Source organism: Bos indicus, chromosome 18, assembly GCF_029378745.1.
Source record: "Bos indicus isolate NIAB-ARS_2022 breed Sahiwal x Tharparkar chromosome 18, NIAB-ARS_B.indTharparkar_mat_pri_1.0, whole genome shotgun sequence".
Lineage (NCBI taxonomy): Eukaryota > Metazoa > Chordata > Mammalia > Artiodactyla > Bovidae > Bos > Bos indicus.
In genome coordinates, this window is record NC_091777.1 from 47,954,608 (window position 1) to 47,981,213 (window position 26,606).

General features: G+C 37.6%; 1 protein-coding gene across 5 annotated transcripts; it reads left to right on the plus strand.

Moving 5' to 3' along the window:
- The first annotated feature begins 1,940 nt into the window (after positions 1-1,940).
- ZNF570 (zinc finger protein 570) lies at positions 1,941-26,280 on the plus strand. Of its 5 annotated transcripts, none has more exons than XM_070772083.1 (5): positions 1,941-2,375; positions 3,367-3,440; positions 7,884-8,010; positions 8,329-8,424; positions 18,079-20,486. In XM_070772083.1, exons 2-5 carry the CDS (start codon positions 3,408-3,410, stop codon positions 18,102-18,104), a joined length of 282 nt encoding a protein of 93 aa, XP_070628184.1. In that variant the 5' UTR covers positions 1,941-2,375; positions 3,367-3,407; the 3' UTR covers positions 18,105-20,486. The 5 variants fall into 5 exon arrangements, with proteins under 5 accessions (XP_070628184.1, XP_019834643.2, XP_070628183.1 ...); XM_019979084.2 differs by lacking the exon at positions 18,079-20,486 and adding an exon at positions 20,518-26,280 and having other exon boundaries at positions 2,219-2,375; XM_070772082.1 differs by lacking the exon at positions 18,079-20,486 and adding an exon at positions 20,518-26,280 and having other exon boundaries at positions 2,241-2,375; positions 3,384-3,440.
- The last annotated feature ends 326 nt before the right edge of the window (positions 26,281-26,606 follow it).

Here is a 26,606-nt window from a genome sequence, read left to right on the forward strand (position 1 = left end):
TTTATATCCTTAATAAATGTTTAATTAAGCAGTTGTTTCCTGATCCTCGCCGACGCCGTCCCTGCTTTGAATTCCCTGGATCCACCGGGGCTGGACCCCGGCACCAGACCACCTGACCTACCTCCTAAGAAATCTGTATTAAGGTCAACAGTTAGAACTGGATATGGAACAACAGACTGGTTCCAAATCAGGAAAGGAGTACATCAAGGCTGTATACTGTCACCCTGCTTATTTAATTTATATGCAGAGTACATCATGTAAAATGCCAGGCTGGATGAAGCACAAGCTGAAATCAAGATTGCCAGGAGAAATATCAATAACCTCAGATATGCAGATGACACGACCCTTATGGCAGAAAGCGAAAAACTAAAGAGCCACTTGATGAAAGAGGAGAGTGAAAAAGTTGGCTTAAAACTCAACATTCAGAAAACTAAGATCATGGCATCCAGTTCCATCACTTCATGGCAATTAGATGGGGAAACAATGGAAACAACGACAGACTTTATTTTTCTGGGCTCCAAAATCACTGCAGATGGTGACTGTAGCCATGAAATTAAAAGACGCTTGCTCCTTGGAAGAAACTCTGACCAACCTAGACACCATATTAAAAAGCAGAGACATTACTTTACCAACAAAGGTCCGTCTAGTCAAAGCTATGGTTTTTCCAGTAGTCATGTATGGATGTGAGAGTTGTACTGTAAAGAAAGCTGAGCGCCAAAGAATTGATGCTTTTGAACTGTGGTGCTGGAGAAGACTCTTGGGAGTCCCTTGGATTGCAAGGAGATCCAACCAGTCCATCTTAAAGGAGATCAGTCCTGAATATTCACTGGAAGGACTGATGCTGAAGGTGAAACTCCAATACTTTGGCCACCTGATGGGAAAAACCGACTCATTGGTAAAGGCCCTGATGCTGGGAAAGATTGAAGGTGGGAGGAGAAGGGGACGACAGAAGATGAGATAGTTGGATGGCATCACCAACACAATAGACATGAGTTTGAGTAGGCTCAGGGAGTTGGTGATGGACAGGGAGGCCTGCCTTGCTGCAGTCCATGGAGTCGAAAAGAGTAGGACACAACTGAGCAACTGAACTGAACTGAACTGAGGGGAACTGGGATCCCACATCCGTGGGGCACTGGGGCCCCTGCACTGCAGCTGCTGAGCCCTTGCCGCAGCAAAGACCTAGCAGGGCAAAAAAAAAGTAAAAACCTTAAAATACAAACACTGTTGTTTTAAGCAGGTATAGAGTCAGGTTAAGGAGCCCTGGTGGCTCTGACCGCAATTCTGTAACGAATCTGCCTGCAATGCAGGAGACCTAGGTTCATTCCCTGGGTTGGGAAGATCCCCTGGAACAGGGAATGGCAACCCACTTCAGTATTCTTGCCTCGAGAATTCCATGGACAGAAGAACTTGGCAGGCTACAGTCCATTTGGTCTCAAAGAATGGGACACGACTGAGAGACTAAACACAACAACAAAGGAGCCGTGAAGTGTCCGGGGGAGAAGTGTAATCAGCTAAGTCCTCTTGAGAGAACATTTGTATCTGAATGTAGGGGGTAAACAAACTTTGAAGATACCCGACAGAGGAGCCGTTTTAGGAAGAGGGGACACATTCACATCCACTATCACTAAATCACAAACTCAGGAATCATATGCAAAAGATGACACTCTCTATCCTGACCTCTCCCCTCCTGTCTTCAGGGCAAACCATTCCCTGGGAAAGAACGCCCTGGGGAAGGAGGGACTGGATGCAGCCCAACGTACCTGCGCATTCCATTTCCAACTGCCCCATACACACTTTCTTCAGGTCCCCCAGCTCAAATAGAGGAACTTACTTCTCATGCATTTTGTGTAGACGCGCGTGCACTAGAACGCGCCCACTTCGCTCCCCCCGGCCCCGCCCCGGCCCCTGAGGCTAACAAGCGGTTTGTAATTCTCCGACGCGTCGCTAAGGAAGGTGGACCGATCCCTTATGCCTGGGTCCTTCAACCTCGACAGATTAGGGTGACGCTCGACGCAGTCTCTGTAGTGGACCCAGCCTCAGAGCTGAGAGGAATCGATCGAGACGTGCAGGCTCCTCCTGCAAGTCCAGGGAGAGGTCCGCTTGGCAAAAGCTGGGGCAGAGGAGGTGGTGGTACAAACTCCCAGGGCAGTTGAACTCCAGAGCGCCAAGGCTTCTTCTGGTCAGGACTACATTTCCCAGTGGCCCCCGCGAGCACTGGGCCCGTTGCCCCTTTGTGTCCTCCGGAGGCCGAGTCGCCTCTTTCCGGGCTCGCGGAGGCTGGGTTCCATCAGGTTCAGACCAGGAGGTGGGCCCGAGGGGAGGTTACGCGAGCCTTCCGGGCTGGGAGCTGGTCTTCCGGCAGTTCGGTTCTGCAGGTAGGAAGGAAGTGGGTCACCCGGACGTTGGCCCCCTGGCTTTCTGTGTGACTTCGTGTGAGACGGTGGTTGTTACCTTACGGTGTGTGAGCCTGTCACCCGCGGTGCCTGTATGCATCATATCTATGTGACTATGTGTGTGCGAGTGAGCGATGGTTGGTGCCACAGAGAGTGAGACTGAGTTGAGGCAGAAGGATAGTTTCTGCCTCTCTTGTTCCTCTGTCCTCGGCCTCCTTGTGACTGGAGTGTGTGAGTGAGACCATCATAGTTTTTGCGACTAAGGGCTATTGGTGAGGGTGACGGTGAAACTGCCGGTACCCATGGCTGCTCTGATCTGTGCAAGATGGTGGTTGGCGCTGTAGTTTTTAAGAATCTGTGAGTGTGTGTGTGTGTGTGTGTGTGTGTGTGTGTGTGTGTGTGTGTGTGTGTGTGTTTAGGAGCGGGGGACCGAATGAGACTCTTCTGCCACCAATATCTATTAAAGCCGGCCAGGTGATGCCAGTGTGCCACCAGGTTTCAGAACCCGCTGACCTAGGAATTCCCGGTCGATCCTGTGGTTAGGACTAGGTGCTCTCACTGCCCTGGCCGGGGTTCAATCCCTGGTCAGGGAACTAAGATCTCCCAAACCGCGCAGTGGTGGGGAGACAGAATCACTTACCTACTGGAGAGGAGAAGGAAAGTGGAGTCAGAAAGACCTTTATTTGATTTTAATGCTGTTATTTATTAGCTGTGTCTATGCAAATGGTTGCATCACTTGGAGTTTTTAACTGTAAAATCTGGAACATTTCTTGTTTAAATAATGAATTAGGAAGTTATTTGGGCACAGGTTAAATTGTTTGCAAGCAGATTCCTAGGTCTCCATTATGCTTTCTAGTGGAGGGAAGGGTGCAACAGAGGAAAGAAAAGCAGAAAAATTCTTGGCTGATGATTGTGTATGCTGCAAGGAAAGCCTGGTTTCTCATGTTCTCTTCCCCATCTCACTCATCTAAAGACACTGCCATTCCCCAGGAGAAGAATCAAGGGGAGTAAAGAATGGCTGTTGGACTTCTTAAAGCCATGTACCAGGTGAGTTGGTGTTTTCTTTTTCCTGAAATATTTTCCTCCTTTTTCAAAACAGGTGGACATTAATTTTCCTTCTGCTGAAGCTTCTGGGTAACCAATCATGTCACATTTTAAAACTCTCCAGTGGATTCCCACCTCATTCTGGACAAATGCTGAAGTCTTTGCTTTGACCTGCAAGGCCCTACATAATCTGGTCCCTGGCTATCCCTGTGACCTCATCTAATTTTTCTCATTCTGTCTATTTCACTCACTCAGTTGCAGCCACGCTAACTTCTTTGCAAGTGAACTGAGTACATTCTGGACTCATGGACTTGCACTTACTGTTCTCTCTGCCTAAAATGCTGTTCCCCTAGAAACAGAATAACTTCTTCATTCTAGTCTCCATCCAGAAGTTCATTCATTCCACAAACTTTTTACTGAGTACCTGTTAACTAAGAGGGCTTAGTCCTTCTTTGCTGCTCTATCTACACTCATTCCTTTGTTGATTGCACCCTGTCTTACGGCTTTATATACCATCTATATGCCAACAACTACCAAACTGTATACAGCCCAGAACTCTCTCCAGAAATCCAGACTCATGTATCCAGCTATCCACTCAGCATCTTCATTAGGTTGTAGAATGGATACCTCAAATTCAGATTTCTCAAACTGAGTGAAATGAGCCATTGGAAGTTCTGGAGCATAGGAATGGCATGATCTGATTCCCATTTAATAGGATCACTCTGGCTGCTATTGAAAAGAAACTGGGACAAGGATAGAAACAGGAAAACCAATTAGAAACTTCTTACATACTTCCCATCTAAGGTGTTCAAGCTAAAAGTCTTCCATCAGGAAATTGTTTGTCCTACCTTGAAAATATATCCAGAACCTGACCTCTTTTTACTATCACCAGTTTCCATTCTGATGTAAACTATCATTCCTCACCTGGATTGTTGCTATGCTCTCTTAACTTGTCCCTCTACTTCCACCCTTACTGTCTTTAGTCTGTTTTCAACAGAGCAGCCACAGTGTTCCTGTTGCACATCACATTATGTCATTCCTCTTCAGGACAGGGAGAGAAATAATGAAAAGTAGAGACCACTCTTTCACATAGTTTAGCTGTAAGGAAAGAAGAGAAATAGGTGGTAACTGGAGGAAAAACTATAGTCAAAAAGGTTTTTTAAGGACAGGTATGTGTCTGTGGGCTGATTTAAAGATGCAGCAGAAAGGGAAATTGAAGAGGAGAGAGGAGGGAATTGCTGGAAGACTGTGCTTGAGTAGCTGAGAGGATTTGAAGCCTAGGATACAAATGGAAGGGTTGACCTTTGCTAGGTAACTGGGCTGTTCATTTACAGTAATAGGATCAAGTTAGAGTGTATGGGCCAGGAACTTCCCTGGCAGTCCAGTGGTTAAGACTTTGCCTTCCAATGCAGGGGGTATGGATTCCATCCCTGATTGGGGAGCTAAGATCCCACATGCCTTGCAGCCAGAAAACCAACACATAAAACAGAAGTAGTAACAAATTCAATAAAGATTAAAAAAAGAGAGAGAGATTAAAAAAACAGAGTGTATGGCCCACATGCAAGTAAAAATGTAGATGTTGTGTGAATTTGTGGAAATCCTCTTAAAATGGCTTTTTTTTTTTTTTTCAGTGAAACAAAGGTAGATTTTTAGCTGAGAGTAAGGATGGAGGGATTGAAGATGTGAGGAGAGGGAAGAAAGTATCAAATGGTCATTTGGGAGGGTAGGGGAAATGAATGGACTAGAGAATTGTATCATGTAGGTAGATAGAAATGTATTATTGTGGTTCACTTGAAGTTAGTGATTATGAATTTAAAATGAGACCAGTTAGAATTGTTTCTCTAAAAAAAATTAATGTGTGCAGGGTACAGAAACCAAGTATGCTCAGTGATAGCTGTGGCCCAGATGAGTATAGTTAAGTGAAAAGGGGGCAGAGAAGTTGAGAGTGTGTGCCTGGGTGTGATTATAACAAATGGTTGTTCTAGGATGTGAGGGTATGTGGGAATGAAGAGCAGTGAAAATGTAAGATTAATGATTTGTAGGTTCTAGTGGGGTCAAGGGATGATCCTAATTAGGGTATGCATACTAGTCACTTCAGTCCTGTCCTACTCTTTGTGACCCATAGACTATTGCCTACCAGGCTCCTCTGTCCATGGGATTCTCCTGGCAAGAATACTGGAGTGGATTACCATGCCTTCCTCCAGGGGATCTTCCCAACCCAGGGCTTGAACCCATGTCTCATATGTCTCCTGCATTGGTGGGTGGGTCCTTTACCACCAGCGCCACTGGGAAGCCCATCCTAATTAGGGTACTGGGGCGGGGGGGGGGGGTGGGAATTGCAATATAGGTGGTAAAAGTGAGAGTAGGAGAATTGAGATTATGGTGGGGTTGGTACTAACTGATAATGTCAAGGTCTAGGGCATGATCATGAAAGTGACTGTACTGCTCAGCTGCTTGATAATAGCCAGGTGAGCCCCGCGATTCCTGCCGGCTGATCTTGTTGATAATCGCCAGCTGAGCTGCATGATTCATGCCTGCTCAGCTGCTTGATAATCGCCAGCTTGGCTGCTCGTTTCCTGCCTGATCAGCTGCTTGATAATCGCCATTTGAGCTACGTGTTTCCTGCCTGCTCAAAGAAAAAAAAAAAAAAAGAAAGTGACTGTAGAAATGTGGAGGACAAGCTTATTGGAGAAAGTGGGGTCAGAAAACTGAGAGGCCAGGTTGTTGGAAGGGTTATTTTTATGAATATTGAAGTGACCAAAGGTTATGTATAATGGGAATAGCATTGGAGAAAGTGACAGTAAGACAAGATACTAAAGTGTTCAAGGAATGACAAAGAATTGGTATCTACCAGAAACTGCTGGATAATTAAAAGAAGAAGGGATCATACACAGCTACAGCCTGATTTCATGAGATGGAAAACTAGGTATATTTTAGGGAAGAGGGTGGGACAGTGGTCTGAAAGCAAGTATAAGGAGCTAAGAGGTCACTTACCTCAGCTTCATGTGCTATAGTACAAGGGATGTGAGAAATACATGACAAGGCCTCAGGGGAAGTTGTCTTCTCTGCTGAGAACAACGTGTTTGTAAGGCAAAATGGTCAAGGGAACTGTTTCTTCAGGTGGGTTTGATTATAATTTTGAATGGAGTTTGAAACCAAGTATTTGGTTAGAGGTCAAATATTTTCAGAGGTTCTTTGTTAGAGGTCAGATATTTGAAGGTTAGAATTTAAGCTCCTTGTATTGACACTGTAATTATTTTCATTGACTGTATAAATGAAGGACTCAGTGAAGAATGTGTATATCATATATTAAAAATGTATGTGTTTATTATACATATCTATGTAAGCTAAGGAAAACATTTTTGGAAGCATGTATATGACCAAACCAAACAGGAACATTTCTGCAATATATTAGGGATGTTATTGCTAGGTCAAAGAGGGAGAAATTCACAAACTACTTCATATAATTAAGAAAAATAGTTGCTGAGTGTTGAAAAACACTTTAAGAATACTTAATTTTCTTGCTCAGTCACTAAGTTGTGTCCAACTCTTTGTGACCCCACGGGCTGCAGCACACCAGGCTTCTCTGTCCTTCACTATCTCCCAGAGTTTGCTCAAACTTTATTTTGCAGAGAGAGTTTTTTAAACTATGACAAAATTGAATAAAATGTCCAATAAAATAATCTTCTTGGTTTGACAGATTCACCTCTTCTAATTTTGTAAAAAATAAAAAACCAGAAAATAATTTACATGTGTGTATATATCCCCACACACAAACACATAATGTATATTAGTTTTCATTAGATGGTCACATTATGGAAACCTGGAATCAGCTGAATCATAGCATAACTCCAAGTTTTTAAGAACTTTGCTTAGCCACTATAGGCCAAAATACTATTATGAACGGAAGACTCATTTCTTCACACAAAATTTTAAATATTCTGGATTAAAGTATTTGCATTTTAATGGAATTGATGATTTGTTTTGCTTGGTATAATACAATTTTGGGAGATACAGTAAGCACTTTATGGTCTCGTTTTACATCCTCTTATAGCTTCTTGACTTTTGCAAAACATTAATTCAGTTTATTCAGCAAATATTTAAATAAGCCTCATGTGTGTCAGATACTTTTCTGTAACTGGGATATAGCAGTGACCAAAACAAAAACATACTTTGCCCTCCTGGACTTTATATTTTAGTGGAGGTGGGGAGCAGACAATAAATAACAGAATAATTAAGTACCATGGAGAAAAATAAGCAGGGTTAGGGGAATAGGGAACTGGGATAAGAACATTGCTGTTTTTATACAGAATGATCTGAGAAGTACAAAAGCCCTGGGGGGGAACATTCTCCACATCTGAAAGTATATCTGGGAGCCCTGTGTGCCTGGGGCAGAATGAATGAGGTGAGTATGGAAAGAGATAAGGTTATTTCATTTCATTTCAGGAGTTGGTGACCTTCAGAGATGTGGCTGTAGACTTCTCCCAAGAGGAGTGGGATTACCTAAATCCTTCTCAAAGGCATCTGTACAGTAATGTGATGTTGGAGAACTACAGGATCTTGGTATCACTGGGTAAGAATGTCTTCTTGCAAAACTGAGCTTCTACTCATAAGGGTATCATTGTGATTTTGGGGGTTAGCATCTGTAGTGTTTGGCGGAATGTCTCCTGCCTGTCCCAAAGTAACAGGTTAATATTTGTGAGTTGGCAGTGAATGGCTCTGTTATTAATCTGTGTTGGAAGTTTCAGCTTCCCTGTCCGTTGTATGCATGTCCTCATCAATTTTTCTCTGGCTTACTGTAAGCCCCCTCTTCCCCAATGATCAAATAATTGAATGTGAGTTCTCAGATATCTACAGCATGACCAAATTTGGTTTCTTTTCATCTACGCAGGACTTTGCTTTTCTAAACCAAGTGTGATATTATTGTTGGAACAAGGGAAGGAGCCCTGGATGGCGAAGAGAGAGATGACAAAAGACTTGTGCTCAGGTGAGTGAAGAGGAAATAGGCACGCGAAAACCTTTGCAGGGTACAGCCCAGCTTGCCTCAAAGGTAGCACCTCTTCACTCTGTTGTTGGCATGTTCCTCTCAAATGTTCTAGGTCTTAGTAGAAACTTGAGTCCTTTGAGGTTGTTCTCCAAAAGCTGATATTCTGAACTGCCTCTCCTTGCCCACTTTACCCCCTCTTCTCTGAGTCTCCTTCCTTTTCTAGTTTCATAAGCATCTTCCAGCCTTTCTGTTCTGTTTTGTTTTAATTTTGCCTGAGCTTGGTCTTTGTTGCAGCACACATGCTTTCTCTAGTTTCGGCTCAAGAGCTTCTCTTGTTGCAGTGCAAAGGCTTCTCATTGCGGTGTGCAGGTTTCTCTTGTTTCAGAGCATGGGCCCTAGATCTTGGGGGCGCAGTAGTTGTGGTGCTTAGTTGCTCGGCAGCCTATGGGATCTTTGCATCCACTGCATTGGAATGCAGATTCTTAACCACTGGACCACAAGGGAAGTCCCCTCTTCCAGCCTTTACCAAGCTCAGGTGCACAAGCCTCCCTCAGCCCTGTGTCTGGCCCTCCATCTTCTGTCTGCATGAAATTTCAAAATAAAGCTTTCAACATCCAAAGGAAAAAAAAAAGAATCTTTTCTTAATCTGATGACCTTTTGAGCTCTATGCACAGCTGTAACACCAAAGTAAAGTTCAAACCCTGACACCTACATGAAGTGAAAATTCGAGCAACTGACTTAATCTCTCCGTGCCTTTGTTTTCTCATCTGTAAACTAGGATAATATTTTTAAAGTGCTTTCAGTAGTTCCTCTCTCATATTATGAGCTCAAAAGCTGGTAGCTAATAGTATTATAATAGTAGTAATATATCTCTGAATGCCTCATTTTTCTCTTAATGGTCAGTTCATTCATTCTTTTAATCAAGATTACTGAATTTGTACTTTATTATTTTTTTTTTCTAATTTTATTTTATTTTTAAACTTTACATAATTGTATTAGTTTTGCTTTGTACTTTAAACAGAGTACTTGCAAGATGCTAAGGTGTTATACAAAAATGTAAAAAATCAAATAATTGATAGGCTTGTAGAAGAAATACAATATAGCTGTTAACAGCATATATAAAAAGAAAGCTGACATAAAGGAAGCTCAGAGAGAGGTGAGAGAAGAATCTGGTTAATTGAGAAGATAGGCTTTAACAAAAACACATGTTAGAAGCTAGAAAACATCTAAGAGAGAAGAGGTTAAGAGTTTAGCTTTGTGGTATAGGAATGATTTTCATACAGACATAGGATGCATTCAGGTAAAATGGAAGACTAAAATTCAGAAGAAAATTAGGGTCTCTGTAAATATCTCTGTCAACACTACTCCCCCTCTCATTCCACCCCCATCTCGACTACCTCTCCTCAAACTTTTATGTTCTTGTTCAGATTTCTAAGAAAAACTTTTGATGTGGAACTGTAGTGTCAAAGAAGACATGGCTAAATTTTATTAATTATTATTATTAAATAAATTACACACACATAAGTATATATTAGCCTAAATATGTAGTTTAAGTAATAATATAACAAAAAATGTACCTACTTCTTAACTTAAGAAATAGAAGATTATCAGTGCCATTTTAGGCCTTTGAGGGTTCCTTCTTAGTGATGTATCGCTCCCTACTTTTGGCCCATCCCTACCCCTCACTAGAGTAACCATTATCCTACAACTTTGCTTATCATTTCTTGACTTTTCTTTGTAGTTTTTCCACATATATCCCTAAGCAAAATATTTATATTTGCATATTTTCAATTTTCTTATGAAAATGGAAATACATTGTGCTGGTAATTCTGACTTTTTCAACTCAAAATTATATTCCTCAGATTCATCTATATTGATTTTAGTCACTATTTTTCATTGAAATTTTTTCCTGGTGAAATGTAATATATTCCACTGTGAAAATCATCATTTATCCACTGAAGGGCATTTGAATTGTTTCAGTCTTCTGTTATTATAAATGTTACTGCTATGAACCTTATTACGTGTGACTGATGGTGCACATGTGCTGGAGTTCATGTAGAGAATATAGCCAGGAATTTACTGCATAATGCTATTTTACTTTCCAGATTACTTGTACTAACTTACATTTCTAATAGCTGTGTGTGAGAGTATTCATTGCTCCAGACTGAGAATGAACAAATTTAAAATTTTTTGCAAATTTGACATGTGTGAAATATTTACTTATACTTGTCATCTGAATTTCCTTGATTACTAAAAAATATTTGGGATCTAATTTATAAAAGGCTATTTGATTTCCTCTTCTGTTGAGTGCCTGCTCAGTCCTTTGTTCAGTTTGAGAGAGATATATATTTTTATGAGGTATTGTTGATATACATATATTTCAGGTATATAACATAGTGATTCAGTATTTTTATAGATTATACTTCATTTAAAGTTATTATAAAATATTGGTTATCCTCCCTGTGCTATACCATATATCCTTGTTGCTTTTATTTATTTATTTATTTGGCCACACTGTGCAACTGTGGGATCTTAGTTCCCCAGTCAGGGTTCAAACCTGAGCCCATGGCAGTGAAAGCACTAAGTCTTCCACTCCCAGTATGTCATAGCTTTATCCATTCATCTGTTAATGAACAGGCTGTTGTAAATAATGCTGCTATGAACACTGAGGTGCCTGTATCTTTTTGAATTGATGTTTTCATTTTCTTTGGATATATACCCAGGAATGGAACTGCTAGATCATACGGTAGTTTTCTGATCATATTTAGTTTTCTGAGGAACCTCTGTACTGTTTTGCACAGTGGCTGTACCAATTTACATCCCTACCTACAGTGTAGGAGGATTCCATTTCCTTCACATTCTCACCATCATTTGTTATTTCTGGTCTTTTTAATGATGACCATTCTGACAGGTATGAGATGATATCTCATTGTAGTTTTGATTTGTGTAGCCTATGATTTTTCATATTTTAAGAAACCTTTCTGCATTCTGAAGTCATATGGGTATTCTCAAACTGTCCTCTATAGATTCTTCTTTACATTTAGTGCCATAGTCCAAAAATTGATTTTTGAGATTGAAGTATTTAATTTCTACTCCTTATGGAAAACCAAGTGTCTTAGCATTTACTGAAGAAGTGAGCTTTCTTTGCTTATTGTCCTGAATGTTACCTCTTAAATATCAGGTTATATTGGGTTGGCCATAATCTTCGTTTGGATTTTTAGTAAGATGCCACAGAAAACCCTAATGAACTTTTCGGCCAACATAATAGTATATTTATTAATCTGATTTTGACCTCTGTTCCATTCCATTGATTCTGTTTCCTTTCGCCAGTACCACACTATCTTTTAAAACATTTTATTTATTTTTAATTGGAGGATAATTGCTTTATAGTATTGTGTTGGTTTCTGCCATATATCAGTGTGAATCAGCCATAGGTATACATATGTCCCCTCTCTCTTGAAAGTACCACATTATCTTAAAAAAATTTTTTAATGTAAAAACTGAATATTTGTTAGAGTAAGTCCCTATACCTTCTTTATGTTCTTCAGAATTTGCCCTTTGGACATCTAACTGAAGTTTTTAGGTCAGCTTGTTAGTTTCCACCAGAAAACAACAAAAAGCTATTGGCTTTTGGTTTAAATTTTATTTATTCTACATACTGATTTTGGATTTTTTTTTTCTATTTGTAAACATAGTTTATCTTTCTGTTCATTTAGATTTTTTTAATTCTTTCAATGTGTTTTAGAATTTTCTCTATAAAGGACATACACATCTTCTATTAGATTAATTTCTAGACATTTAAATTTTGTTCCTGTGTTAAACGTTCTCTGTGTTTTCAGTTTGTTGCTCATACACAGAAATAAAATTAACTTTTATACTTTGACCTTATATCTAGCAACATTGGAAAACTTGCACTACTATTAGTAATTTTTAGATCTCCTTTACTTTTTCTGTGGGTGAGTATGTCTGTGAATAATGGCAGTTTCTTCACTTTAAATTCTTAATCCTTAATTTCTTTTTTCTATTATCCTTAGATCACCAATACAGTATGAATCAAAATAGTGATGGCAGGTATTTTTATCAATTTCTGGCCTCAATTGAAGTGCTTTGTATATGCTAAGTCACTTCAATCGTGTCTGACTCTTTGCCACCTTATGAACTGTAAGCCCACGAGGCTCCTCTGTCCATGGGGATTCTCCAGGCAAAAATACTGGAGTAGGTTGCCACGATGTCCTCCAGGGGATCGTCCTCCAGGGGATCTTCCCGACCCAGGGACTAAACCCACACGTCTCCTGCATTGGCAGGCAGGTTCTTTACCACTGCGCCACCTAGGAAGTGCTGTAATGTTTTGTTACTAATAATTCTGATGTTTAAAGGTTTCTGGTAGATACCCTTTCATTACCATTTGTTAAGAGTTTTGATTGTAGAAAGCTTTTGAATTTCAATAAATGTTTTTCTATATCTGTAGGTGATTAGACGATGTTTTCTTTTTTATGTAGTGAATTATGTTTTTAATGTTGAACCAATCTTGTATTCCTGAGACAGACCTATCTTTATCTTTTCCATTCATAGCTAGTTGCTATGTGCCAATATTTTCTTTAGGTTTTTTGCATCTGTGTCAGTGAGGTTGGCCTTCAATTTTCCTTTTGTGTACTCCTTGTCAGATCTTAGAATCAAAGTTGTCCTAATCTCATAAAATCTTTTTCTTCCTTAGAAGATTTTGGGTAAAATATAAAAAATGTTTGTTTTTGGATGTCTGGTAGAACTTTGTTCATCTTGGCCTGGAATTTTTTATGTATGAAAAGAATTTAATAATTCAATTACTATTATAAGAATCTATTTTTTATTTCTCCTATAGTTGTGGAGTTATGGTATTTTTCTAAAGATTTATACTTCTCATGTAAGTTTTCAAATTTATTAAAGTTATTATTTTCTCTTATCTAAAGTTGGTAGTATATGTAATCATCAGAGAAGGCAATGGCACCCCACTCCAGTACTTTTGCCTGGAAAATCCCACGGATGGAGGAGCCTGGTGGGCTGCAGTCCATGGGGTCACTGAGTCGGACACGACTGAGTGACTTCACTTTCACTTTTCACTTTCATGCCTTGGAGAAGGAAATGGCAACCCATTCCAGTGCCGTCTATGGGGTTGCACAGAGTTGGACATGACTGAAGCGATTCAGCAGCAGCAGCAGCAGTATATGTAATCATGACCTGTTTTTCCTTCTAAAAAGAGAGAAACAAATCTTTCAACTTATTAATGTTTTCAGACATTTTTTACCTCACTGATTGTCTCTAATTTATCTTTAAATTTTTGTTAGGTAGTTCTCCTCTATTTTATTCCTCCTACATTTTTATGCTATTTTCTCTCTTTTAAAATACTTATAGAAATTTTGTTTATTTTATTTTTGGTTGTGCTTGGCCTTTGTTGCTGCGTGCAGCCTTTTTCTAACTGGGGTGAGTGGGGGCTACTCTTCATTTTTGTGCCTATAGGCTCCTTGTTGTGGTGGCTTCTTGTTGCAGAGCACAGGCTGCAGGCACGCAGGCTCAGTAGTCGGAGTATGTGGGCTCAGTGTTCAGGCTTTTGGGCCTTAGACCACACTGGCTTCAGTAGTTGTGGTGTGTGGGCTCGGTAATTGCAGCTCACAGTCTCTAAAGCACTGGCTCAGTAGTTGTGGCACATAGGCTTAGTTGCTCCGAGGCATGTGGAATCTTTCCAGACCAGGGATCAAACCCATGTCCTCTGTATTGGCAGGCAGATTCAAATCCACTATACTACCAGGGTTGTTTTTTTTTTTTTTAGCTTTTAAACTTAGATAATTCAGTGTTTTAGAGGCTTTCTCTTTTCTAAGCATTTAAGACTATGTTAGGAATAGAGTCCACATGTTTTAATATGTAGTCTTTTTGTTATCATGTATATCTTAGCATTTTCTAATTTCCACTGATTTTTTTTTTCTTGACCATGAATTGTTTGGAAGCTTTAAATTCCAAATTTAAGTTTTTGTTTTAACTACATTACAGGTGGAGGATACGGTCTGTTTAATAAGTATGCTTTGAAGTACTTTGAGGCCTATTTTATGCCTAGGGAGTAAATTTTGATAAACTGTGTGTTCTGGAAAATGTCTGCTGCTTGTGTAGTACAGCATTTGATATATGTTCATTGGATTAAGCTCAATAACTGTGCTGGTCAATTCTTCTGAGTCTATTGATTTTTTTAAAAAATCCCCTTGAGCAGTATTATGAAAGTGTTTTATAATATGTTTTGGGGATTATCTTTCTGGTAATCCCAGAAAGATTATCTTTTGGTGAATTCTATTATTATTACTCTTTAGTGATGATTCTTCCCTTAACTATTTAGCTTGATAGAACTTTATAAAGGCCTTCTTTTGTAACTTTCTTTAGTGTAGTTTTCTTCACTCCTTTACTCTCTTACTTTCTATGTGTTTCTTTTGTGAACAGTATATAACTAAACATTTTTTTGTCCAGTCTAATAATCTAATTGTGTAATTGTTGAGTTTTAGCAGTTCTTTATGTATTCTGAATATTAACCTCTTTTCAGATACATAATTGGCAAATATTTTTTCCCATAATCTCTGTGGGTTGCCTTTCACTCTGTTGATTGTGTCCTTTATGCACAGTAAGTCTTTAATTTTCATGAAGTTCAATTTGTCTACTTTGTTCTTTTATTACCTATGCTTTTCGTATCATAACCAATAAATCATTGCTAAATATAATGTCATGAAGATTTTTCCCTATGTTTCCTTCTAAGAGTATTTTAGTTTTAAGTTTTAGGTTAAGTCTTTTATCCATTTTGGGTTAATTTTTATGTGTGGTGTAACAACTTCTTTGTTTTACACGTGGATATTTAATTTTTCTAGCATCATTTATTGAAAAGCCTGTCCTTTTCCCCATGGAAAGGTCTTGGCACACTCATCAAAAATCATTTGGCAATATATATAAGGATTTATTTCTGAGCTCTCTATTTGCTATACACACATGTGCGCGTGCGCACACACACACACACACACACACACACACATATATCTTTATGTCATATCACAGTGTTTTGTGTACTGTAGCTTTGTAATATGTTTTGAAATCAGGAAGTGTGACACCTCCAACTACCTTCTTCCTTTTCAAGATTCTTTTGACTATTCAGAGTCCATTAAGATTACATATGAATTTTAGGATTGATTTTTCTATTTCTGGAGAAGTCACTGGGATTTTGATAGATATTGCATTGAATCTGTAGATAGCTTTGGGTAGTGTGGACATCTTAACAGTATTAACTTCTAATCCATGAACACAGGATGTCTCCATTTATTTACAATTATCTTTTAATTTCTTTCACCAATGTTTTATAGTTTTCATTGTATAAGTCTTTCACCTTGATTAATTCTGAAGTATTTTATTCTTTCTGTTGCTGTGGTAAATGGAGTTGTTTCCTTAATTTTCTTTTCAGATTGTTCATTGTTAATGTATAGAAATGCAATTGATTGGTGTATGTTGACTTTGTATTCTGACTCTGTCCTGAGTTTGTTGTAACAAGTGTTTGTTTTTCTTTTGTGGAGTGTTAAGAATGTCTATGTGTAAGATCATTGTTGTCTACAAACAGAAATGATTTTATTTCCCCTTTTCTAATTTCAGTGCTTTTTATTTGCTTTTCTTGCCTAATTGCTCTGACTGGAGTCATTTCTGACTTCAGTTGAATTGCTCTTTCAGTCTAAAGTTTCATCAGTTTTGTTGATCTTACTGAAAAACAAACTCTTGGTTTAATTGATTCTTTCTATTGCTTTTAAAATTTTCTGTTTGGTTTATCTCTGCTTGAATCTTTATTATTTTTTCTTCTTTCTTCTACATTTGGTTTAGTTTGCTCTTTTTCTAGTTAATATTTATTTGATATTTTTCTTCTTTTGTGATGTAAACCTTCACAGCTATAACAATTTCTGATGCATCCCATAAATTTTGGTATGTTGCACTTTTATTTTCATTTATTGTAAGATATTTTTAAATTCCTCTGTGATTTCTTCTTTGACCCATTGATTGTGTAAATGTGTGCTGTTTAATTTCCATGTATTTGTGGATTTTCCAGTTTTTATGTTGCTATTGATTTATAGCTTCAGTCCATTATGATTAAAAAAGATACTTAGTATGATTTCACTCTTTGAAAATTTATTAAGATTGTTTTATGGGCTAACATATAGTCTATCCTAGATTCATGTATATTTTTTGGTGAACTTTAGAATTAAAAATAAATTTTTTTTTAAGTCACAATATTTTTGTTTTGGCCATACAGTTTGGCTCACAGGATCTTAGTTCCCTGACCAGGGATTGAACCCAGACCCATGGCAGTGAAAGTGTTGAGTGCTAACCTCTGGACCACCAGGGAATTTCTTCAAAAAAAGAAAAAAATTCTTGCAAAGAGTTTGCCAAACTGTAAAATCTGAGAGGACAGCATTCTACAAGGTTGTACTTATTTCAGACACCAGCTGCAAGTTGGGGCATCCTTGGGGCCATCCTTATTTCTGACCAGCTGGCTGCACATTTGAGAATGCCTACAGTCACCCTCAGGTTTGATAATTCACTAGAATGACTCACAGAACTCAAGCATATTATTATGATTACGCTTTTACTGTAACAAAGACTGCAGATGAGAATTAGCCAAAAGGAGAGGCCCCAAACGTGGAAGGCCAGGAAAGTTGCAGATGTAAGGTTTCAGTTGTCGTAAGGGCCCATCAGGCATCTCAGTATTCAAAAGAATATTACCAGCCAGGGAAGCTCTCTTGAGCTTCAGTGTCCAGAGTTTTTAGTGTTTTTGGGGAGGAGGGGCGGCAGGAGGAGGTTAAGTTTTGTTTTGTTTCAGTATGTAGACATGACTGAGTGAATCATTACCCAATGTGACTTAATCTCCAAGCCTTTCTTCCTTTCCCAAAAGTCAGACTGATATGGTGGCTCAAAGCTCCAACCCTCTGATCATATGGTTGGTCTTTCCAACATGGTTTGCCTCCAGCCTGAGTCATCTCCTTAGCAAAAACTACCTAAGGAGTCATCATGAGTCACCTTATTAGTGTTAATATCAGGTGTAGTCCAAGAGGCTCACCATGAATAACCAAAGACCTCCTTCCAGGAGTTCAGATGACTTAGAGGTTACCTCTTGGGAAACAGGGACAAAGGCCTGCCACATTCTTTATTGCATAGTTCTTTTAAGAAATCACAGTAGGCTTTGACTGTAATTGAATGAACATAATAGGTAAATTTGATGAGACTTTGTGGCTTTACCATGTTGGTTCCTCATATAAAAAGCAAGGTTGTGCATCTTCTCCATTTATTCAGTTTTTAGGGGGTGGTCCCTTATTAGAACTGTAAAGTTTTTTTCCTTATGCTTTCTTCTATTGCTTTTTTAAATTGATTCTAAAATTGCAAGATAATATTCTTATTTGAAAAAAAGAAGTATAAATAGTATAGTACTTTCCCACATAGCTTCTATGTTCTATTATGTGCCTTTATCTATGTGGTGTTTTGCAAGTACCAATGTATACTTTATATATAAAGAAAGATAATTCTTATTAATGATTACTGTTATTAGCCATTGTTTTATTAATTATGTTCATGACATTTCTTTCATCTTTTTATCTGCTGTGTTTGGTTTCCAAGATTGTAGTTCCCTGACCAGGGATTGAACCTGACCCTCCACAGTGAAAGCATGGAGTCCTAATCCCTGGACAGCCAGAGAATTCCCTTTGTGTCATTTCTTAATAATATATTCCAAACTGTGTATGTTATTGTGAAAGTGTATTTTATTCTTTTTTGGTATAAATCATTGAACAAGTTGATTTCTATTATAACCTTTAATATCATGTGGTATTAATGTTCTCACCTCTGATTTTTTCTTGCTTACATTTGCCCTTCTTAATATCTTTTGGTTTCTCCTCTTTTCCTGAATATCTTTATGTTGGAGTGCTCTGGGGTTTATTCCTTTGCTCCTTTCTCTTCTATATATACTCATTCTCTTGATAATACAGACTTGTGAAATACCATCTATATGCTGACAACTTCCAATTTAAAAATCTCGAATCCAGACTTCTTTTTATTTCGAGGTACAGTTGATTTAGTGTGGGCTTTCCTGATGGTTCCAGGATAAAGAACCTGCCTGCCAGTGCAAGAGATACAGTATTGATCCCTGGGTTGGGAAGATCCCCTGGAAAAGGAAATGGCAACCCACTCCAGTATTCTTGCCTGGGAAATCCCATGGACACAGGAGTCTAGCAGGCTACAGTTCACGGAGTCGCAAAAAGTTGGACACAACTTAGCAACTGAGCATGCACTCATAGTTGATGATTTAGTGTATTACATTAGTTTAAGATATACAACATAGTGATTCAAAAGTTTTATAAATTATACTTCATTTACAGTAATTATAAAATACTCTCTATATTCTCTGCCCTGTACAGTATATTCTTGTAGCTTATTTTATGCATTGCAGTTGGTACCTCTAAATCCCCTGCCCCTATCTTGCATCCCCCTGTGTCCCTCTCCTTACTAGTTTGTTCTCTGTCAACAGTGTGGGAGGGTTCACTGGCCAATGTTGACAGCTGTTCCATCTTTCCATTGTTCAAACCATAAACTTGGAAGGCATGTTCATCTTATCTCTTTCTGTTACATTCTATATCCAATCTGTAAGGCTATCTTCTTGGCCTTTCCAAGAGAAAAAATTAAATAGAATCTGACTACCTCTTTATATCTTCATTGATATCTCTCTGGTCTAAATAATTATTATTTTTCACATTGATTGCTACAATAGTAGGTCCCTTTTCTTCTCTTCTTGCTCTCCACCTTCCAGTAATTTCACTAAACTGTAACTAGATGTCACTTCTGTACTCATACCACTTCATTGGCTCTTACCACTCATACCACTCATACCACTTCAGTGGCTCTCCATCTCACTCAGAGTAAAAGCCAAGTTCCTTAGGAAGCCTATAAAGCTTAAATAATCTTAATTATCCTTTACCTCTGACTTCATCTCACCCCTCTCTAGCCACATTAACCTTCTTGTTATTCCTCAGACAAACCAAACATGCCTTTGCTTTTAGGCTGTTTCTTCTGTCCAGAATGTTCTTTGTCTGAATATCTAAGTGACTAACTTTTTCACTTCCTTCAATTCTTTGCTTCAGTGTTAACTTATTTATGATTCCCTCCTTTGACTTCACCATCACTCCTGATCTCTCTTACCCTGCTTTTCTTTTTCCATAGCACTTAGTACCTTCTAATATACAACAAAATTTACTTATTTAGCATTTATTTCTGGTCTCCCTAAGAGTGTAAGATCCATGAAGGTAAGGATCTTCATTTCTTTTTGAAATGAAACTGAAAGCATATAGAACAGTACCTGGCACAAGGTTCAATGAATGTTCTTGAAAGAAGTAACCATAAGAGTGGAGATTATTTCAGTTCCTGTATTATTCATACATGCATAAAATTATAACCAGGTCCAACCACCTACACAAATCCTTATTGACCTATGATTTACTGTATTGATTTCCTTATAATTCTAATCATTCCTCCTCGAGTTTGTTGTTGTGGTTCAGCCACTCGGTCGTGTCCAACTCTTTGTGACACCATGGACAACAGCTCGTCAGACCTCCCTGTCCATCATCGTCTCCTGGAATTTGCTCAAACTCATGTCCGTTGAGTCAGTGATGCCATCCAACCATCTCATCCTCTGTTGCCCCCTTCTCCTCATGCCCTCAATCTTTCCCAGTATCAGGGTCTTTTCCAGTGAGTCAGCTCTCACATCAGATGGCCAAAGTATTGGAGCTTCGGTATTAGTTTTCCAATGAATATTCAGGGTTGATTTCCTTTAGGACTGACTGGTTTGACCTCCTTGCAGTCCAAGGGACTTTCAGGAGTCTTCTCCACTCTTTTCCTCCAGGTACTCCATGACTTATTTTCAGTTATTGTTTTTGTACTCTTCAGAACTACAAAAACCAGTGTTCTTATGTGCCGTTAAATTCACACACTTTATAGATGCACTTTAATAAATGTACCTTCTGGTACTTAATAGAGGAGTATTTTTTTATTATTCTTATTTTTCAGACTGGGAATCTATGTGTGAGACTGAAGAATTAACCCCAAAGCAGGACATTTATGAACCACAATCATCTCAGAAGGTAATAGAAAAACTTACAAGCCATGGCCTTGAGTACTCCAGTTTGAAAGAAGAATGGAAATGTGAGGGCCATCTTGAAGGACAACCAATGAATCAGAAAGCATGTTTCAAGGAAGAGACAATCACTCATGAAGAAGCCCCTGTTAATGAAAGAGGACAAGAATATAACAAAACTTGGAGAAGTTTCCATCCCAACACACTACTTCATACACAACAGATAATCCCCAAAGAGGAGAAAGTACATAAACATAACACACATAAAAGCTTAAAAAAAAAATTAATTGCCATTAAGCCTAAGAGTATTTATACAGAGAAGAAACTTCTGAAATGTAATGACTGTGAAAAAGTCTTCAGCCAGAGCTCATCCCTTACTCTTCATCAAAGAATTCATACTGGAGAGAAACCCTATAAATGTGTAGAATGTGGGAAAGCATTCAGCCAGAGATCAAATCTTGTTCAACATCAGAGGATTCATACTGGAGAAAAACCTTATGAGTGTAAGGAATGTAGGAAAGCCTTCAGTCAGAATGCACACCTTGTTCAACACCTGAGAGTTCATACTGGAGAAAAACCTTATGAATGCAAGGTGTGTAGGAAAGCCTTCAGCCAGTTTGCTTACCTTGCTCAACATCAGAGAGTCCATACTGGAGAGAAACCCTATGAATGTATTGAATGTGGGAAAGCATTTAGCAATAGATCATCTATTGCTCAACACCAGAGAGTTCATACTGGTGAGAAACCTTATGAATGTAATGTCTGCGGGAAAGCATTTAGCCTTCGTGCATACCTTACTGTACATCAAAGAATACATACTGGAGAGAGACCCTATGAATGTAAGGAATGTGGGAAGGCTTTCAGCCAGAATTCACACCTTGCTCAACATCAGAGAATTCATACTGGAGAAAAACCTTACAAATGTCAGCAATGTAGGAAAGCATTCAGCCAGATTGCCTACCTTGCTCAACATCAGAGAGTTCATACTGGAGAGAAACCCTATGAATGTATTAAATGTGGGAAGGCTTTTAGCAATGATTCATCCCTTACTCAACATCAGAGAGTTCATACTGGAGAGAAGCCTTATGAATGTAATGTTTGTGGAAAGGCTTTTAGTTACTGTGGATCCCTTGCCCAACACCAGAGAATTCATACTGGAGAGAGACCCTATGAATGTAAGGAATGCAAGAAAACTTTCAGGCAGCATGCCCACCTTGCTCATCATCAGAGAATCCATCTTGGGGAGTCACTCTCACCACCCAATCCAGTCAGTCACCAAGTCCTTTAGACTATTTCATAAATACTTTTGGAATTTATACTCTTTTCTCTAATATTGCCATCCCAGTTTAAGATTCACCTCACATGGATCACTCTATAGCTCTCTTTTTAAAAAAATTTTTTAATTATCAAAGTATGACAACACATTTAAAGGAGACTTGGAAAATACAAAACAAAGTTATATAGTTCCACTATATATTACAATTATTTTTTTAAGTAGATAAATTAAGACTTTTAGTTGGAGTTTCAATATCAAACTCTCAAAAATTAATAGAGTGAATAGGCAGAAAAGTAGAAGGATATAGAATAGAAAAGAACTATTTATGAACCAATTCAACATAATTAAGATTTATATAATTTTCACACAACAGTAGGATATAAGTTCTATTGAAGTTCCCATAGACTATAAACCAAGAGACTCTGTAACATATCCAGGGATGTAAAATGAGGTGCAAATGTTTCATGGTCTAAAAGTATTTAAATCATAAAGAGTCTGTTCTCTTTTATCACTGTGGAATTATGTTAGGAATCAGTATGAAAAGATATTTGAAAATAACCTACATATTTTCAAGTGCAATGTGACATTTACCAAGAGAGATCTTTGACTTAGCCATCAAAAGCTTCAATGAAGTTAAAAGACTGGAAAAGCACAGAGGGTGAGTGCACAGAAGAAAGCATGTAAATGAGAAATTAATATCAAAATTAGAAATTAATATCAAGGATACTTTAAAAACCCATGTATTTGGAAATTAAATGTCCACTTTTAAATGATGGGTATATCTAAGAAACCATAACAAGGAAAATTAGAAAATATTTGTAACAATAAAAATGAAAAGAGAATTTATCAGAATTTGTTTCATGCCCAATGCAACTAAATACAGTGTGGAATCTTGAGTAAGATATGAAGACTAATAATGGACTCTAGCATAAAATTTTGTGAAATTTGAACCAAGTCTATAGTTACTGTATCACGTGTTAATTTCTTGTTTGTTTTTTTAACAACATAGTATTTCTTTATATTCTCGGAATTGAAGTTTCAAGCATCATTCAAAAAAAATTTTTTTTAATCACTAAAATAATAAGCTTTCTAGACTTTTACCAGTAATACTAGATGCCAGAATAAGTGGGACTATATCAAAGTTTTGAGTGAATATAAATTAGAAATCTAGCATTCTATTCATACTTAGTCAAACAAGTGGAGCCAAAATGTCATAAATTTTTTCGCTAAGCAAAAATTCATATTTTAAAAACACATATAATATTATATATGTATGTATGTATACAAAAGCTTTTCTACTACACTTGATAAAGGCTTGAGAACAACAAAAAATGAGACAGAGATTGGAAAACCAAGTAAATGAAATGGGAGAACTGAATATGAAATAGAAAAAGTGAAACTAGATAAAAGTAAAAGATCATCATACAGTCCAGTTGTTTTTAAACATGGCTGCTCATTAGAATCACATCTGGAGTTTTGGGGGGAAAAGTAATACCTGGGCATTTGTGTATTAGCATCCAAGCTAATTCTAATCTAATTAGCATCCAAGCTATTTCTAATGTGCATCTGGATTTTCAAAAGTGATTACTAAATGGTAGTTTCAGCTATAGAATTATATTAGTTTCTGTTGACCAATCATGAGGATCACTCTATAGCTTTCTAACAGGTCTTCCTGTATCAATTTTTGGTCCCCTTAAATTCATTTCCCACCATGCACCCAAAATGAACATTTTCAAGTATAATAATACATCACTGCCTTGCTGTTGTTCTTTAACATCTACAGTCTTTAAAACTGTCTATGAGGAACTTCATTATCTAGTTCTTATACATTTCAGCCTTATTTTATTTGTTTCTCTCTCAGATCTAGGCACTAGATCTAGCACTTACCAGGACTAAGAGCTTAGATTCTGGAAAATCATAGCTCTCCTACTATTCTGGCATTGTGTGAATTTGAGTAATTTGCTTGACTTGTCTGAAACTCAGGGTTTTCTTTAATTCTTAAAATAGGGATAATAAAGGACACTGTAGTGTAGAAATGTGAATATTAAATGAAATAGTGTCTATTGTAGATTGGTGCATATTAAGTAAGAAATTTGCATGCAAAGTACTTCACCTAGTGCATCAAATATAGCAGATCTTCAATTAAATAATAATAGCTAACATGTATTGAGTGCCTACTATGCACCAGGCACTATTCTACATAACATATATTAACTCATTTAATCCTTACAGCTAAAACAAGATTCCTTAGTAGACAAAGAAGAACATCCATGGAAAGCAGCAGGTCACAACTGGGACAACCTAAAAACTTTAGAATGTATGTAGGAGTGTTTTTACTATAGGCAAGTAATAGAAGTAGAACTATATAACACAGCTGGGTTTAGGTTTCTAAAGAGAAAGAATTAGATAAAGTAATTAAAGAAAATGAGAAAAATACAGAACTTCTATTTAGATCAAGCACAGAGAGTATTGCAGTTAACTCTAAAACCTCAAGAATTCATACTGCAGCATAAAAAGACATCAGTCCCAAGTAACAGTATGGGTTAATCTAGGTGATTTCATCTAAACTGTTTGATACTACAGAAAAACAAAGTTTATAAATTTTTATCAGGTGATTATAAAACTGAAATCAAAAGGGGATTGAGAAGAAAATTACAAACCACACACACACACACACATATATACAGTTTCATTCATTCAGTGAATATTGAGTAGCTGCTGTTTGCCACACACTGATTTAGACAGGAGGAGACAACATGATCGATACAAAGACCAGATCCTCAAGGAGTTAATAGATTTTCTAGGTCCAGAAAACTGAAGAAGAATAAAATAAATCAAAGGGTATTATGTAGCCTAGGCTGAAGAGACTCAAGATAATAAAGTTATCCATTATTTCTGATTAACAAATTCACTGCAATTCCAACAAAATTCCTCAATAGGCCTTTTTGCCCTTTAATTTCACATAAAATCTTAAAATTAGTCTATGAAGTGTGATTTCTAAAGAACAGCAATAAAATTATTGAACCAAATCTACTTGTAGAAAATTTGCATATGATAAAGATGGTTTAAATACCAGTAGAGAAAGGATGGATTTGGGAGTAGTAAAAGAATTGACAGTTATACATCATGGCAGTGAGGGAAACAAAATCACAATGAACTATTTCAAAAGCATCACAGTACTAATTACTGGAAAGGTGTGGAGCAATAGAAATAATCATACAATGCAGTTGAAAATACAGTAAGTCTGCTACATACAAACCTTCAAGTTGCAAGCTTTCAAAGATGTGTATGTGCATTTACATGTCCAGTCATGTAAGTTAGTTTTCATGTCTGGCGTACCTCGTGACACGCGTCCATCCTCTACAAGTAGCTGTGCTTTTGTGTACTTCACAGTATAGAGCACAGTAGTACAGTATCTTTGTTTCAAGTCCAGGATGTCCAGAAGCAAGCGTAAAAGCAGGCAGTGATGTAGCTGATATCTTCTATTGCTGACAATCCTTCAGTTCTACCATATCCTATTTCCCTCCTTCAGTCAGTAAGTCTTGCCTGTTCCCTTGATGCCAGGCCCTGTATGCCAGCTGTTTTACTGTACTACTGTACTTTTCAAGGTACTGTACTATAAGATTAAAAATGTGTTCTTTATTTTTTGCTTTTTATGTATTATTTGTGTGAATAGTCCACAGAATTCTCGAGGCAAGAATACTGGAGTGGGTTGCCATTCATTCCCTTCTCCAGGGAAAGCTATTTCAGTAGAGTTCTATATAGCCAATTGTGTCAGTTGGGTACCCAGGCTAACAGTTGGACTTGGAAAAATTGGACTTACAAACATTCTCTTGGAACAGAACTCATTCCTGTGTAGGGGACTTACTGTAGTTTTTTAAAAAGAATTTGTCAATATCTAGTAAAGTTGAAGATATGGATACTCTTTGACCCAGAAATTCAACTTAAACCTCTACAGAGCCTCTTGGGTTCAGGGAGATGTACATGAAGACCCATTTCAGTGTTTGTAGAAATGAAAAGTTTTAGGGAATCAAAAAAATTATTGGGGTTTAAATGTTAGACTTTAAATGAAGGAACTAGAGATATTTCTGTCAACATGGATACATCTGAGAAACAATACTGAAATTGAACTAGGGGGTATTTTGTATGATATGGTTCTACTTATTTATATAAAGTTTGAAAACATGCAAATCAAAATTATGTATTTTTTCATGGCTGAATACCATATGAAAATACTGTAATAACATTTATGGAAATAATCATCAAATTGTGATGACCTCTGGAGAGGGAGAAAAATGAGAAATCATTTGTTGAAAAAATACCAATTCTTCTAAAATAATAAAGCTGGTTGTGGGGTTTTATTCTCTGTATCTTTCTGTATATTTAAACTATTTCATAATAAAAAAAACATTTAATGTTTGCTTTTGTCAGTTATTTCTTCACTGTACCTCAGACACGCCATATTCACCATTCATTCAACCCATAGTCACCATTTTCTTCAGAAAGAAGTTTGTATACAATCGACTTCCAAATGCAATCACTGTTAATCTGGTGACTTTTCCTCTAGGGATCAGTGTTTTGAGCATGACTGTATTTTTATGCTGAGAGTTTTATAGCCTACTTACTACACAATTTTTTCCCCATCATTCTTTTTTCCCCCAGCTTTACTGAGGTATGACTGAAACAATTATATATATTTAAAATGTACAATGTAATGTTTTGGTATATTTAGAGAGAAAAAGAAAA

Excerpts from the sequence above, each read along its gene's own strand:
- ZNF570 (XM_019979084.2), top strand. The coding sequence starts at position 3,408 with ATGGCTGTTGGACTTCTTAAAGCCATGTACCAG. Across the intron at positions 8,011-8,328 it reads CAGGATCTTGGTATCACTGG|GACTTTGCTTTTCTAAACCA; the intron begins GTAAGAATGTCT and ends TCATCTACGCAG. Across the intron at positions 8,425-20,517 it reads GACAAAAGACTTGTGCTCAG|ACTGGGAATCTATGTGTGAG; the intron begins GTGAGTGAAGAG and ends CTTATTTTTCAG.